Raw genomic sequence first — 16,493 nt, forward strand, 5'->3', positions numbered from 1 at the left:
TGGCAGTATGATCAGCTAGTTTTCAGCATTTAGTTACCGTGGTGACAAATAAGGAGCTGTCTTCCCCATTTGTTCTTCTTTGCTAACTAGACACTCAAGTACAGATCTCTCTTGCCAACAGAGGGAGATAGTACAATTTCACTTTGAATAATATCCCTCTCCTGTATAAAGGCAGCTGGCCATTCTGAAAATGTCTAATTTCCTTCTCCAGCATATTGGGGAAGTACATTTGTTGATTTTTTTTTTTTTTGAGACAGAGTCTTAGTCTCTTGCCTGGGCTATAGAGTATCATGGTGTCAACCTAGCTCACAGCAACCTCAAACTCCTGGGCTCAAGCAATCCTCCTGCCTCAGCCTCCCAGGTGGCTGGGACTACATGCGCCTCCGTACCCAGCTAATTTTTTCTATTTTTGGTTGTTTGGCTAATTTCTTTCTATTTTTAGTAGAGATGGGGTCTCGCTCTTGCTCAGGATGGTCTCGAACTCCTGAGCTGAAGCAGTACTTTCGCCTCGGCTTCCCAGAGTGCTAGGATTACAGGTGTGAGCCACTGTGCCTGGCCCATTTGCTGATCTTGTTAAGACAATTTTGAAAATTCTGTTTAAAAGGTACTAAATCCCCAAAAATCCGGAAAATTAACTCATGGAGGAAAAACTTTTATCTTTTGTAAATTTTATATTAAGACTTTTTCATTTATTGATGCACCTATCTTAGCAGCCTCCCGTGCATGTGAAATGACACTGCAACATGTTAATAATTTTTTGTCAGAAATTTCTATACTTTACCTTCCATTTTTAAGTTCTGTGACTGAATTCTGGAGCTGAAGATCATCAGATGTTGGGACTAAATGGGACCCTATACCAGGGGCTAGAAAACTTTTCCTGTAAAGGGCCAGATAGTAAATATTTTAGGCTTTGCAAACCATACAGTCTCTGTTGCAGTAATTCAGATCTGCTGTTGTGCCACACACAATATGTATGCCTATGAGCCTGGCTGGGTTCTAGGTATGAAACTGGCTGGATTTGGCCCATGGATCTTATGTTTGTTAATATCTGCATTAGAACATTATGTATAATATCTACTGAGAATAAATCCATCCTTGTTAAGTTTGCTTATAATTAACAAGAATATTCTCTTGTCTGTGCTATGCATTAGAATGGGAGATTGCTCAGAGCTCTGGTTATATTCATGTTCTGTCCTTTGAATCTGTGTTAGTCTTATGCTGTTATACTTGAGAGAAGAAGACAGGCCGGGCGCGGTGGCTTCACGCCTGTAATCTTAGCTCTCTGGGCGGTCGATGCGGGCGGATCGCTCTTGAGGTCAGGAGTTCGAAATCAGCCTGAGCAAGAGCGAAGACCCCGTCTCTACTATAAATAGAAAGAAATTAATTGGCCAACTAATATATATATATAGAAAAAATTAGCCGGGCATGGTGGCACATGCCTGTAGTCCCAGCTACTCAGGAGGCTGAGGCAGGAGAATTGCTTCAGTCCAGGAGTTTGGAGTTGCTGTGAGCTAGGCTGACGCCGTGGCACGCACTCTAGCCTGGGCAACAAAGCGAGACTCTGTCTCCAAAAAAAAAAAGGAGACAAAGACAGACTAATATATGACTGTAAGTTGTTGCTGTTACATGAGGCTGGTTTGGTAGAGTTGTAATTTTCTACTCTAATTTTAGGCATCTCTCAAAACTAAACCTATCCACACAATCATAAGGAAACGAGCTCCTCCTTGCAACAATGACTTCTGTCGACTGGGTTGTGTATGCTCCAGTCTAGCTTTGGAGAAACGCCAACCTGCTCACTGCCGCCGACCAGACTGCATGTTTGGTTGCACTTGTTTGAAAAGAAAAGTTGTGCTTGTCAAAGGGGGATCCAAAGCGAAGCATTTTCAGAGGAAGTCTGCCCATCGAGATCCAGTATTTTATGATACTCTGGGAGAGGAGGCAAGGGAGGAAGAAGAAGGAGTCAAGGAAGAGGAAGAACAATTGAAAGAGAAAAAGAAGAGAAAGAAGCTGGAATACAGTGAGTATTAACTGAGAGTTAAAACAGTGGTATCATCTTTTGGAAAAATGGTTGTTTTAAAATAATACCTACTTTAATCCTGATCAATGATCGAATAAGAATTTTGAGAATTCTTAACTATCCCATATGCTCTGTCTGGCATATGTGATAGGAATGCGTGCACACAAACACACACACACCCCTTTTAAAAAATTTCTGAGAATGGCTTTTTTGTGCTAAATTTGAGTCATACACTCTTACTTGAACTTCCAACCTTCGAACCTTTGAGTTTCATCCATTTTCTATATTTCCTCTACCCACATATGTACATTTGCAAGCATGTGAGTGCACGTGCGCACACACACACACACACAGGTATTTCGTGAGAAGAACACAGATAAACTATATAATCCATCATGTTTTCTAAAAGGAAATGTTTGCAATAAGACCCTCTGGTTGTGGTTGGAGATTTGGGGACAAAATAGGGGCGTGACAGAGCTGAGCATCATGTACTCTTTTAAAAAGCTTGTTTTTCCTTTTAGATAAAATATGATATAGATGTAGACCCAAGTTACATATTATTTCATTCTTAATTTTTCCCCTTTCTATTATATCTTTGTGTTTTTGTCAAATATGTTGAATATGATTTTACCATATAATTGAAAAGGTTTTCTTGTTTCATAATCAAGGGATGAATATTACTTTATTAGTAGTTTTTATTTACATTTCCTATTGTATGCTCTGTACTAATTTCAATAGAGATTAATATTTCAATGTATGTTCTCAGGATTTTTTATGACTACACATTGGTGCATACACGTATATGTATTTACAGAAATGGAACTATTGTATATGTGATATTATAAATTGTAAACATGTACTATCATAAGGTCATATTCTGCATTCCATATCATTAGTTGTAGATCTACATTATGTCATTATGTTAGTTTTAGTGGCCTTCATATTATTATAATGATTTTGGTTAGACATTTAGCCTTTTTGGGTTTTTTAAAAATTATAAACAATACAGTGATGAATATCCATGTTCAGGATAGGCTATTAAAAATGGAATTACTGTGACAGTGGGTGCATTTAAGCATTTGTAGGTGTTACTAGAATCCTACCAACTTAGATATGTGTAAATAGTTGGATAGTATCAATTTTTCTATTCTCTTTCACACTGGACATTTAAAATCTTTTAAAATTGTCAAACTAATGAGCAGAAATGGATATCTTGTTTTAAATTTGTATTTCTTCAGTGATACATTTATTGAGCATTTGTCATAAACTTTTTTCTGTAAATTGCCTTTTTGAATTCTTTGCTAACTTTTATTGAAGTGGCTGTATTTTTTTCCTACATTTTATAAGAGCTTTATTTTTTCCAGCTTATAATTTTGTATTTTAATTTTGTTCATGACCCCTTCCCCTCCTCCCCCCAAAAAGGAAAAAGCAGAAATAGTTAAATCTAGCAGTCTTTTTCTTTTATGGTTTCCACCTTTGAAGTCTTGCTTAGAAAGTCTTTTCCCTTAAGATTACAAAAATATTTAATTAGATTATTTTCTGGTACTTTTATACACTTAAAAATTTAAATTGTTAATATATTTTGAAATTTATTTGATATGACATTTGTAGTAGGGAATCATTTCTCTCCCACATGGCTTGCCAGTTGTACCATCACTTACTGAGAAATACAGACTCTCTTACTGGTTTAAAATGTCACCTATAATGTAAATTAAGATATACTAACACTTGGGTCTTTTCTTGATCTCTCCTGTTTCGTGACCAGTGTGAGGCTGTTCTGTTTACTATTTTAGTGTTTAAGTGACGTACTGTCTTTATATACCTTAATGATTTTTTTTTTATTTCGGCATATTATGCGGGTACAAATTTTAAGGTTTCAATAAATGCCCTTTCCCTCCTTCCCCCACAAGTCTGAGTTTCCAGCATGACCATCCCCCAGATGGTGCATATCTCACTCATTATGTAGGTATATACCCACCCCCTCCCTCCTGCCCAATACTCTATTACTGTAGTACCTATGTGTCCACTTGGGTGCTACTCAGTTAATACCAGTTTGCTGGTGAGTATATCTGGTGCTTGTTTTTCCATTCTTGGGATACTTCACTTAGCATGGGTTCTAGCTCTAACCAGGAAAATATAAGATGTGCCATATCACCGTTGTTTCTTAGAGCTGAATAATACTCCATGGTATACATATACCACATTTTATTAATCCATTCTTGGATTGATGGGCACTTGGGCTGTTTCTACACCCTTGCAGTTATGAATTGTGCTGCTATAAACATTCAAATGCAGGTGTCTTTTTTGTAGAGTGTCCCTTAATGATTTTTGTATAGATAAAGTTTTAAAGGTTTAAAATGAAATACAATACAGAACTTCGAGCTCTATCCATGTCTCCTTACTGAATTTACTCTCATACTTAAAACAACACATTGCCATTGCAAAGCAATAAGTTACAAAAGTGCTCATAAGCAGGAATACTGTCTATCTCTTAGGCTTCCTTGATTTTTAAATTATTGTCTTCATCCTATGCCCTACCCTTGACCAGAATTAAACTCTAAAGTTAGCCAGTTGTCAAAATACTTTTTGGTTTACTCGGTACAATTCATTATTAAAAAACATGGCTTACTATTCCCTCTTTAGGAGCCATCAGTTTTCTTGTAATGATAGGGAAACAGTGAAGAAGGGGGGGATGTTAGAGTTCTTGGAGGAAAAAATATTGCTGAGACCAGAGACAGACAACAGAAATATTAATAAATATAAAAACTGAAAAGAGTTGAACTCTCTTATACGTTTTGTAAAAAGATAGATGGAAAATGAGAAAAAGAAGTTACACATGATTTAGGGAAGTTGAAGAAAACAAAATAAAAGAAATAAATGATGAAAGGAAATATTACATAGCTGAAGGACATGAAATTTCAGATAAGAAAGGGCCCACCAGGCAGTAACAATTTTAAGGTGATTCATATCACATCATTTTGACATTTCTGAACATTAAAGAAGATACCCTGAATGCTTTTAAAGGTTCTTCATTGCTTCCTATTTTATGTAGGAAGAATATAAAATCAGTGTGATGTCACAGAGATATCAGAAACATTGGATGTATTAATAATTGTTTCTAAAGTCAGGATGAGGTTAGCTAACCAAATTACAAATAAAGTATGTTTATAAAATATACAATATATTGAAACATGTAATGATGCAGGAAGTTGACCTCTTACACAGTCTTGGTGAATTTGAGATTGTGTTCCAGAAAATGAAAAGGGAATTCATGAAGCAGGAGATATCATCTAGAAAAGCGAACTTGTTTCCAGATAGTGGTGGGGAATCTTAGGATGACAGCTACATAGGAAGACTAGAAAGTAATGTTAATTTAAAATAGAAACTTAGAAAATGCTGATAAGAATATCTTCAAGAAAGTATTAGATTTGTTTTAGGAAATAACATGATTAAGAACCTGGATGACCTTCATGATTAGGTGGCACATGCCACCTTCAGTAACAAAAGAAATTAAGACCAATAGGAAGGCAAACATTTGTGCAGGAAAGTTATGGCAAAACTGTGAGTCAATAAAAAAACAACTAAAAATAAATACTAAAAATAAAAACTAAAACTAAAAAAATAAAAAACATAAAGTCAATAAAAAAATAAAACTATGACTGTTGTTTCAGAGAGTCTAGAGGTTGTTACATATATGTGTATATGACCATTTAGTTTTTAAAAAATTTTTTTTTTTGAGACAGAGTCTCTCTTTCTTGCCTAGGCTAGAGTGAGTGCCATGGCATCAGTCTAGCTTACAGCAACCTCAAACTCCTGGGCTTAAGCAATCCTGCTGCCTCAGCCTCCGGAGTAGCTGGGACTACAGGCATACGCCACCATGCCTGACTAATTTTTTCTATATATATTAGTTGGCCAGTTAATTTCTTTCTATTTATAATAGAGACAGGGTCTCGCTCTTGCTCAGGCTGGTTTTGAACTCCTGACCTTGAGCAATCCGCCCGCCTCGGGCTCCCAGAGTGCTAGGATTATAGGCATGAGACACCGTGCCTGGCCCATTTAATTTTTTGACACAGTTTCAAGACATTTCATTTGGGAAACTATAATCTTTCAGTGAGTGGTTTTGAAACACTTGGATTAGCAATATGCCAAAAAATAAACCACGACTATTACCTCACACAGTGTACAAAAATTAACTCAAGATTCAAAAGATAATGTCATAGATCAAATATGAGTGCTAAATGTATAAAACTTCTAGAAGAAAATATAGTAAAAAATCCCTAGTGACTTGTGTTTCATAAAGATTTCATAGATGGGACATAAAAAATGAATTATAAATATAAGAATAAATTTGAATTACTCAAAGTTAAAAACTTGCTCTTTAAAAGACACTTAAGAAAATGAAAAGACAAGCCATAGATTAGGTGCATATATTTGCAAAACATATTCAACAACTTGTATCTACGGTAGATGAAGAATTCTTAAAACTTCAGAAGAACACTTGAAACTCATGAAGAAGGTAACCCAGTTTTAAAAATGGATGGAAGATTAGGCCAGGCGTAGTGGCTCAGTTCTGTAATCGTAGCACTCTGAGAGGCCGAGTCCAGAGGATTGTTCGAGGTCGGGAGTTCGAGACCAACCTGAGCAAGAGCGAGACCCTGTCTCTACTAAAAATAGAAAGAAATTAATTGGCCAACTAAAAATATATAGAAAAAATTAGCCAGGCATGGCGGTGCATGCCTGTAGCCCCAGCTACTCGGGAGGCTGCAAGGATTGCTTGAGCCCAGGAGTTTGAGGTTGCCGTGAGCCAGGCTGATGCCACGGCACTCTAGCCCGGGCAACAGAGTAAGACTCTGTCTCAAAAAAAAAAAAAAGGATAGAAGATTTAAAAATACTTCACAAATAGCAACTAAGGACATGAAAAGATGGCTTATCATCAGTTGTCATTAGTGATTAAGAAAATGCTTATTTAAAACCATAAGGAGATGCTACTAAATGGCAAAAGTTGGAGAAACTGACCATACCAAATGCTAGTGCATATACAGAACAATTGGAACTTTCACAGCTGGTGGGAATGTACAATGGTAGAGTCACTTTGGAAGCTTTATTTTTTATTTATTTTTTATTTTTTTTTTTGAGACAGAGTCTCACTTTGTTGCCCAGGCTAGAGTGAGTGCCGTGGCGTCAACCTAGCTCACAGCAACCTCAATCTCCTGGGCTCAAGCGATCCTCCTGCCTCAGCCTCCCAAGTAGCTGGGACTACAGGCATGCGCCACCATGCCCGGCTAATTTTTTGTATATATATTTTTAGTTGGTCAATTAATTTCTTTCTATTTTTAGTAGAGACAGGGTCGCTCAGGCTGGTTTCGAACTCCTGACCTCCAGCAATCCGCCTGCCTCGGCCTCCCAGAGTGATAGGATTACAGGCGTGAGCCACCACGCCCGGCCTTGGAAGCTTTATTAGTGTCTTAAAATGTTCACAATATACCCGCCAATAACCTGGTCATTTCAGTTGTATGTGAAAGAAAAGCATATGTCACTATAGAGACTTATACATGGGTGTTCAAGTCTCTGTGGTTAGTTTTATTGGTAATGGCAAGAAAATTGGAAACAACTCAGATGTGTATCAACAGGTTCATGGACAAAGAAATTTTTGGGTAGATTCAAATGATAGAATACTACTCAGCAATAAAATGAAGCAAATTTGATAAATTCAGCAGCATGGATCAATCTCACAATTATTATGCTGAGTGAAAGCAACCAGACTCCTCACCCCCAAAAGTTAACATTTTAATTGCATTTATGTAAAAAAATTTAAAGGCAAACTAATACATAAATCAGTGGTTGACTGGGTAAGGGTTGAGCTGAAGATTGGAGACAGAGGGAGGAGGGTTAGACAAAAGGCTATAAGGAATCAGAGAGGTAAATAGTTACCCATCTTAATTGTAATGAGTTTCACAGGAGTATATGAATGTCAGAACTCAATTGTATATATAGTATTATATGTCGATTATAGCTTAATAAAACTGTAAAAGGAAAAACCAGTTTATTTATAGAATTTTTTTTTTTTTTTTGGAGATAGAGTCTTACTCTGTTGTCTGGGCGAAAGTATTGTGGCATCAGCCTACTTCACAGCAACCTCAAACTCCTGGGCTCAAGCAATCCTCCTGCCTCAGCCTCCCAGTAGCTGGGACTACAGGCATGCGCCACCATGCCCAGCTAATTTTTTCTATTTTTGGTAGAGGCAGGGTCTCTCTCTTGCTCAGGCTGGTCTTGAACTCCTGAGCTCAAACTATCTGCCCACCTTAACCTCCCAGAATGCTAGGATTACAGGCATGAGCCACTGCGCCCAGCCATGTAGAACTATTTTTGCCTACAGTTTAATAGTGGAAAAAGCAGGGAAAAGTTTATTGTATGATCTGAGTTAAATTTTTATATATCCCTCTAAAGGAGATATACAGAGAAACTTACCGACATAGCAAATAGTCAAACATAAAATAGTGTGTACTGTATGATCTGAATTTTATTAAGATATGTTTGTACATGTTAAAAAGTAACATCAATTTTTATTTTTATAGATTTGAGGGATACCTGTGCAGTTTTAATTATATGGATATATTGTGCAGTGGTGAAGTCTAGGCTTTTTAAAATTTACAGAATAACTGTTAAGCAAAACTGAATATTGGAAAGGTTATGCTTCTCAATTTCATCTGTAATTGCATTACAGTTTGAATCAAAATCTTGACAGGTTTGTATGTGAAACATGAAAAGCAGAATTTAGGCCAGGCACAGTGGCTCATGCCTGTAATCCTAGCACTTTGGGAGTCCGAAGTAGATAGATCCCTCAAGGTCAGGAGTTCAAGACCAGCCTGAGCAAGAGTGAGAGCCCCGTCTCTACTAAAAAAATAGAAAGAAATTAGCTGAACAACTAAAAATATATGGAAAAAATTAGCTAGGCATGGTGGCACCTGTCTGTAGTCCCAGCTACCCTGGAGGCTGAGGCAGGAGGATTGCTTGAGCCCAGGAGTGTTTGAGATTTCTGCGAGCTAGCCTGACACCACAGCACTCTGACACCACAGCACTCTAGCCCAGGCAACAGAGCAAGACTCTGTCTTAAAAAAAAAACGAAAAAAAAGAAAAGCAGAATTTAAAATTTATATGGAAACGCAAAGGAACTAAAAATGACTAGGGCAATCTTGAAGACCAATAATGAAGTAGGAGGACTTGCTCTGTTGTACATCAAGAATTATTATAAGACTACTACATTTAAGACAGGGTGATCTGGCTTGAATTTAAAATGAATAGGCCGGTAGAATAGAGAGGCTGCAAATAGTTTCAAGTGAATGTGGCCACTTGATTTGACAAATGTGGCAAAAGAATAAGGAAAGGATGATCTTTTCAGTAAATGGTGGTAGGACCATTGAACATCTATATAGGGAAAATTGAAATTTTATTCATTTCTCACACCATGCATAGAAATAATATCTAAGAAGATTATAAACAGTTGATAATAAACAGTACAGCTTTGAAAAGATAATAAGGAGAATATATACATGATCTCATATTAGGAACAAAATTTTTTTAAACATGACAGAAGAAAAATTCTTAGGGAGAGATCAGTGCGTTTGGTAACTTAAAAGTAAGAAATTTAAGGCTGGGCACAGTGGCTCACACCTGTAATCCTAGCACTCTGGGAGGCTGAGGCGGGAAGATTGCTTGAGGTTAGGAGTTCCATACCAGCCTAAGCAAGAGCGAGACCCTCCATCTCTACAAAAAATAGAAAAAAATTTGCTGGATGTCATGGCATATGCCTGTTGTCCCAGCTACTTGGGAAGCTGAGGCAGGAGGGAGGCTTAAGCCCAGTAGTGTGTGGTTGTGGTGAGCTACAGTGACTACAGTGACACCACTGCCCTCTACTCTGGTGACAGAGCAACTCTGTCTAAAAAAGAAAGAAATTTATACCAGGCTCAGTGGCTCACTCCCTGTAATCCCAGCACTTTGGGAGTTTGAGGCGGAAGGATCACTTGAGGCCAAGGGCGAGACCAGCCTAGGCGATATAGCGAGACTCCATCTCTATAGAAAAAATTTAAAAATCAGCTGGGTGTGGTGGTGCATGCCTGTAAACCCAGCTACACAGGAGGCTGAGGTGGAAGGATCACTTCAGCCCAGGAATTGGAGGTTATAGTAAACTATGATCACACCACTGCACTCCAGTCTGGGTGACAGAGTGAGACCGTGTCTCTGATGAAAAAAGAAAAAAGAAATTCAGATCTTTAAGACAGTAAGTGAATGAAAATGTCAGCTATGATATGAGGAAATATTTGCAATCCTTAACTGAAAACCTATATCCAGAATATGTAAATGTGTCTACAGATTAATAAGAAACAGTCATGTAGAAAAAATGGGACAATACTTCATAATGAGGGATTTTGAACATCTCATTCAAAATTGGGGAAATGGGAAATAAATCCACAGTGAGATTCTGCTGGATTCATTTATGGTGAAATTACTGTGGACAATTCTAGGAGTGAGAGGAGGTAGAATATAGACAATTAAAACAAAATCCAGGCCAGGTGCGGTGGCTCACGCCTGTAATCCTAGCACTCTGGGAGGCCGAGCCCAGAGGATCGCTCGAGGTCAGGAGTTCGAGACCAGCCTGAGCAAGAGGTGGGACTCCATCTCTACTAAAAACAGAAAGAAATTAATTAGCCAACTAAAAATAATATAAAAAAAAATTAGCCGGGCACGGTGACGCATGCCTATAGTACCAGCTACTTGGGAGGATGAGGCAGAAGGATCGCTTGAGCCCAGGAGTTTGAGGTTGCTGTGAACAAAGCTGACTCCATAGCACACTAACCCGGGCACACTAACCCAGCCAGACTCTCTCTCTAAATAAATAAATAAATAAAACAAAGTCTATCTCTCTAAGAGGTTACTGTCAATTTGCTGAAATAGGTATGTGATAAAAAGGACACATTTATTATTTATTAAATGCCAGAAATACCTCAAATCCTATAATGTTTTAAGGCTGTTTTAAGTTCTCATGAACAAAAGGCTTACTGAGAGCCCAGAGACAGAATGATAATAATGCTAGGTGTTTTGGGGAAGGTATTAATAATATATATTAGAAGGCGTTTGAATAGAAATAAGAAGATACTCTTTTCTTTTGGAGACAAGGTCTCACTCTGTTGCCCAGCATAGAGTGCAGTGGCATCATAGCTCACTGCAACCTGACACTCTGGGCTCAAGTGATCCTCTTGCCTCAGTCTCCTGAGTAGCTTGGCCTACACCAGTAGTCCACCAACCCAGCTAATTTTTCTTTTTTTTTTTTTTAATTGAGCCAGAATCTCACTCTTGTTTCCCTGGCTAGAGTGCCGTGGTGTCAGCATAGCTCATAGCAACCTCCAACTCCTGGGCTCAAGCGATCCTCCTGCCTCAACCTCCCAAGTAGCTGGGACTACATGCATGTGCCACCATGCCCGGATAATTTTTTCTATATATTTTTAGTTGGAAAATTAATTTCTTTCTATTTTTAGTAGAGACGGGGTCTCGCTCTTGCTCAGGCTGATCTTGAACTCCTGACCTCAAGCAATCCTCCCGCCTTGGCCTCCCAGAGTACTATGATTACAGGTGTGAGCCATAGCACCTGGCCCCTATTTTTTTCTGAAACTGATTTCTATTCTTGCCTCCTGTCCTGGAATATGTGCTACTCTGGTTCTCCCTTTAATTCTGTGTTTTCCTGCGTTTACTTATTCCTTTTTTTCTGAGTTTCGGGGAAAGAGTAAGAGTGGAATAGAGAAGTGTTCTATCTTGGACCCCAGGCTGTATAAAGGAATGAAGTGGACAACAGGCTCATGCAGTGTGTGGGTTTGGTCTGGTTGTTCTTGCACTTGTAGGGAATCTGTCCATTTTCATGGCTTCAATTGTAGTCTCTGCTATTGACAGTCCTGATTTTTAATTCGCTATCCTATTTTATTATGTTGCTGTCATTTCAATCTTAAACGTATCCTACACAGAACTAAACTCTACCCTTCTTAATCAGCCTAATCCTTTATTTATTAGAACCACTATTTCCCGTTATTCACAGTTGAAACTTTAGAGTTGTCTTTGATTGTTTTTGAAGGATTAAGAGAAATGTGAATAGTCATTCTTAACATCTTATGTAGTATTTTTGCTGAAGTACTACACTTTGTATTTTGTAGATATGATTTCAAAAAAGATGAAAGGAATCTTAGTACAGTGTTTAGTTTATGGACTTATAAATGTTTTTGAAAGATGATTGAAAAAAATCAAAGACTTCTTACTCCCAAGACACTTATTTTTATAGAATTAATGTGTGTATAAAATAATTAGCAACATTATACAATGAAGTTTTTACAAAAATGTGTAGTAGAGTGTCTAAATACCACCTTCATTGTGAGAGCATCCCTGGCTACTCTTTTAAAAATTGAAAACCTCACCTCAGAATACATACTCATACACATTTACTACACATGCTAGTTATTTCCCTTCCTGCTTTGTTTTTTCTCTTAAGCACATACCATATTCCAGCATATTTTTAAATTTGTCTTATTGCCTGTCTTGCCCTCTTTCCACCAAAAGCTTACAAGTGAGCAAGGATTTTCATCAATTTTGTTTATTGTTATATCTCCAAAGTCTGATACGTAGTAGGTATTCAACTATTTGAATGCATGAGTGAATAGTAGGATCTTAGAAACCTTTATGAATTTTGTGATAGATGAGACAGGTTTTAAAAGATAGACGACGGAGACTGGTAACTGCCTAAGTAATTGGCTGGGTCACTTTCTAGCGATGGTTCCCCCTACCCCTTTTAATCTTCAAGCCTTTATCTGACATTCTGTGGTTATCCTCTAAACAATGTTTGCCTTAGGAGCCCCTTACACACTGAGCTGTTCTTTTCTAGTGGAATCTTAATGTTCAGAGCAAATACACTTCTTATTAAAATCAGATAGTATTGGAATTCTGCTTTGTCATGAAAGATTAATTAAGTATTTGAATTAAGTGTGAATGCCACTCACATTTTATGTACCTTGAGGTAAAAGGTTTTGGATCTTCGGCTTAGAACCAGTTTTATGTCCTGTCTGAGGACTGACCATTAAAATATAAAATAGCTATCTTTTTTATGGCAATGGGCAGTTAACTTAAAGAATAAAACAAGGTGCCTCTTAATCTAGGTCCTCTGTTTAATTTGGTTAAGTTAATAAATGCATGTTTTCCTTTGTGCAGAATTTTTTTTAGATTATTGATGGGTAAAAATTATATGTATTCATGATATACTACATGATATTTGATATATGTTTACATTGTGGAATGGTGTGCAGAACTTGATAGTATAGTTTTACCTTAGTCGAGTTTCACCGCCTTTATGTTGATAGAAATATTTTTGCAGCCACTCTGAGTTAAGCTTGTCTTTTGATTACAATTTGTCCTTAGGATGCAACAGTGACAGCTTTAACTCTTGAGCTAAATCGGGTTTGAATCTGGTTCTGCCTCTTACTGGTGGGATGAACCTCAGCTTCTGTAAAATGGGAATGATATCTATCTAATGGACTGTTGGAATTAAAATTAAGTACTTACAACTATTGAATAGTAAGATTCAATAACTATTTGTTATTATTTATAAAGTAAAGTGTGGTTAAAAATGATTATCTTTTCATTAAATAAGGTCTTCTCTGACCATGCTAAATATTTAATATAATACCTTCTCCTTTTAACTCTTCATTCCTCACCCTGCTATGCTTTTCTACATGGCTTATTGTTACTTGATATTATATATTTATTAGTTTTTCTCCTACTAGATTTTAAATTTTGAGGGGAAAAACTTTGTTTTATTCATAACTGTATTCACTCTAGTGCCTAAAACAGTATATGGTTGATAGTAGGTGTTCAGTAAATATTTGGTTAATGGGTGAGTAAATTAAGGCACATGAGGGCAACTAAACATTTTTAGGGGGCATCTATTTCATTGTTTAATGAGTTACTGCCTTTTATGAAGGAGCATATTTTGTTTTGGCAATACCTCAGTGTTGAACTTTATTGCTAAATTTTATCCTTTTTTTTTTTTTTTTTGTTAAGCTATATGTGAAACAGAACCTGAACAGCCTGTACGACATTACCCATTATGGGTAAAAGTGGAAGGTGAAGTAGATCCAGAGCCAGTTTATATCCCAACGCCTTCTGTCATTGAGCCTATGAAACCATTGTTGTTGCCTCAGCCAGAAGTTTTATCTACTACTGTGAAGGGCAAACTGCTCACTGGAATTAAACCTGCACGAGCATATACTCCCAAACCCAATCCCGTGGTAAGCTTGGAGTTTCATCTTTTATTACAAGTTACAAAAGTCATTTGTAAAGATGATGCATTTCAACCAGATTTTTTGCGTGCTATTCTGTTAATCAACTTGCTTTCAGGTAGTATGTCTGTAAGACATCTTTCTTTCTGGTTTAATCAGTTTAGTTACTGGCACTTTTAAAATGTCATAGAAGTAGAGGTAAGTAGTAGTTAGTTTTAAAGATAGCCATCTCTCTCTTAAAGAAGATCATAGAAATGTGGGCTTTTTTTTTTTTACATTACTTGAAAAAGGTCTTTTAAAGTTACTATTATTTCTTTAGTATAGAATATGGAGTAATTGAGATGTATGTCGTACATATTATTAGAATAACATTAAGGAAAAGCTTTTAAAAACATTTTTTATATGTGATAATGTAATAGAAATAAAATTTAAAATCTTAAACAGTTATAACAGTTGATATGTGACTATGTGAAGACTGGTAGGTAGAAGTAAAAGCTGATTCTTTTGTTGTATTAAGAGCTTAAGCAATTCTGATTATCAAATCCATTTCAGTCTTCCCAGTCCATTTAAATTGAAGAAAATCCTTTAGTACAGTGCTATTAAATGTGGTCTTGGTAGCAGTGCTAGCCTAAAACCATTTTGTTACTGGTCTGTGATGATATAAGTATAGTTGACTCTTCAACAACATGGGGGTTAAGGGTGCTGATCCCTTGTGCAGTTGAAAATCCACATAAAACTTTTGACTCCCCCAAAACTTAACTAATAGCTTACTATTGACTTGAAGTCTTACTGATAACAATTGGTTGAGTGACACATAATTTGTATATTTATTGTCTACACCCAGTAAGGTAGAGAAAAGAAAATGTTACTAAGAAAAACAGGAAGAGAAAATACATTTATTCTCCATTAAGTGGAAGTGGATTCCCATAAAGGTTTTTGTCCTCATTGTCTTCATGTTGAGAGGAAGTTAGTCTTACTGTTTCATAGGTGGCAGAAGAAAATTTGCATATAAGTGGACCCATGCAATTCAAACCTTGTGTTGTTCAAGGGTCAACTGAATAGAAAGTAAGTGTACATATTTAGGACCTTTTACAGCAGGTTGATTAGAGTGAATCTATTATGCTAAAATACTTGGGCTTACATTTTACACGTCTTTTTTTTTTTTAGTAATTTATTTTGTTGTATTTATTAAAGTACCAGTCTATGATGGACTGGTAATTAACAAATGCATTCTTTACCACAGATAATTTGAGATGCACTGCTCTGCTGTGATCTGAAATTTCCTAATAGAGAACCAGATCCTTTCCGAGTGCCCCAAGATTCAGCACATATGAACTGTACTTGTCCTATTTGATATTAAAGTTTGCATTTAAAAATTTCAACTGTTGTAATAGAAATAAAGATTGAGCATCCTTTTTCTTTTGGAGTCTAGGAGACTTTTTTCCCCATTGTATGGAATGTTTTATTGTATGAAACTTACAGATTCGGGAAGAGGACAAAGATCCGGTCTACTTGTACTTTGAAAGTATGATGACTTGTGCCCGAGTTCGAGTATATGAACGAAAAAAAGAGGAACAGAGACAACCCTCCCCCTCCCCCTCCCCATCTCCATCATTTCAGCAGCAGAGCTCATGTCATTCTAGTCCTGAGAACTATACTGTAAAGGTGAATTACTTGTTGCATAATTTCTTTTTAACTTCCAGTTTCCATTGTTGGTATTAGAATTTGCATTACTATAAGAATAATTAGAATTTATTTACTATCAGAATAATGAATCTGCCCTACTTCTTGTAGGGCAGAGAAGGCTTACATGAAATGTATATCAGTTTATTTCTCTGTGTACCTTATTCTAGTGATCTGTTTCTTAGGGCTGTTAAAAGTATTATTCTTTCCAACTCTGGAGTAATTTTTTTTAAAAGAATAACATTTTTGGTTTTAATTAAATTTTTTATCTATAATTATTAGGACATCTTTCCACATTCATGAATTTTCTAAGTAACTGAAGCCTGTCTCATTAAACAGTATTTTTCCTTTACTACACTATAAAATACAATGTTAACTATTTTCTTGATTACTCAATCACTGTCAAGGACATCTGAGGGCAAGACTACTTGCTTTTGCGAGTGCAGTGGCACGATCATTGCTCACTGCAGCCTCGAACTCCT

At 36.7% G+C, this 16,493-nt stretch overlaps 1 protein-coding gene across 7 annotated transcripts in view; it reads left to right on the forward strand.

Moving 5' to 3' along the window:
* The window catches only part of MGA (MAX dimerization protein MGA), an 87,174-nt gene that overhangs the window by 35,015 nt on the left and 35,666 nt on the right, over positions 1 to 16,493 (forward strand). For 6 of the 7 annotated variants that reach the window (XM_076004263.1, XM_076004264.1, XM_076004265.1 and 3 more), the window contains exons 9-11: positions 1,672 to 2,017; positions 14,111 to 14,337; positions 15,811 to 15,993. In XM_076004263.1, coding sequence (XP_075860378.1) covers positions 1,672 to 2,017; positions 14,111 to 14,337; positions 15,811 to 15,993 — 756 coding nt within the window. Of the gene's footprint in view, positions 1 to 1,671; positions 2,018 to 14,110; positions 14,338 to 15,571; positions 15,777 to 15,810; positions 15,994 to 16,493 lie in introns of those variants that run through there. The other variant, XM_076004268.1, reaches the window with a different exon arrangement.

The sequence above is a fragment of the Microcebus murinus genome, chromosome 6 (genome assembly GCF_040939455.1).
Source record: "Microcebus murinus isolate Inina chromosome 6, M.murinus_Inina_mat1.0, whole genome shotgun sequence".
Lineage (NCBI taxonomy): Eukaryota > Metazoa > Chordata > Mammalia > Primates > Cheirogaleidae > Microcebus > Microcebus murinus.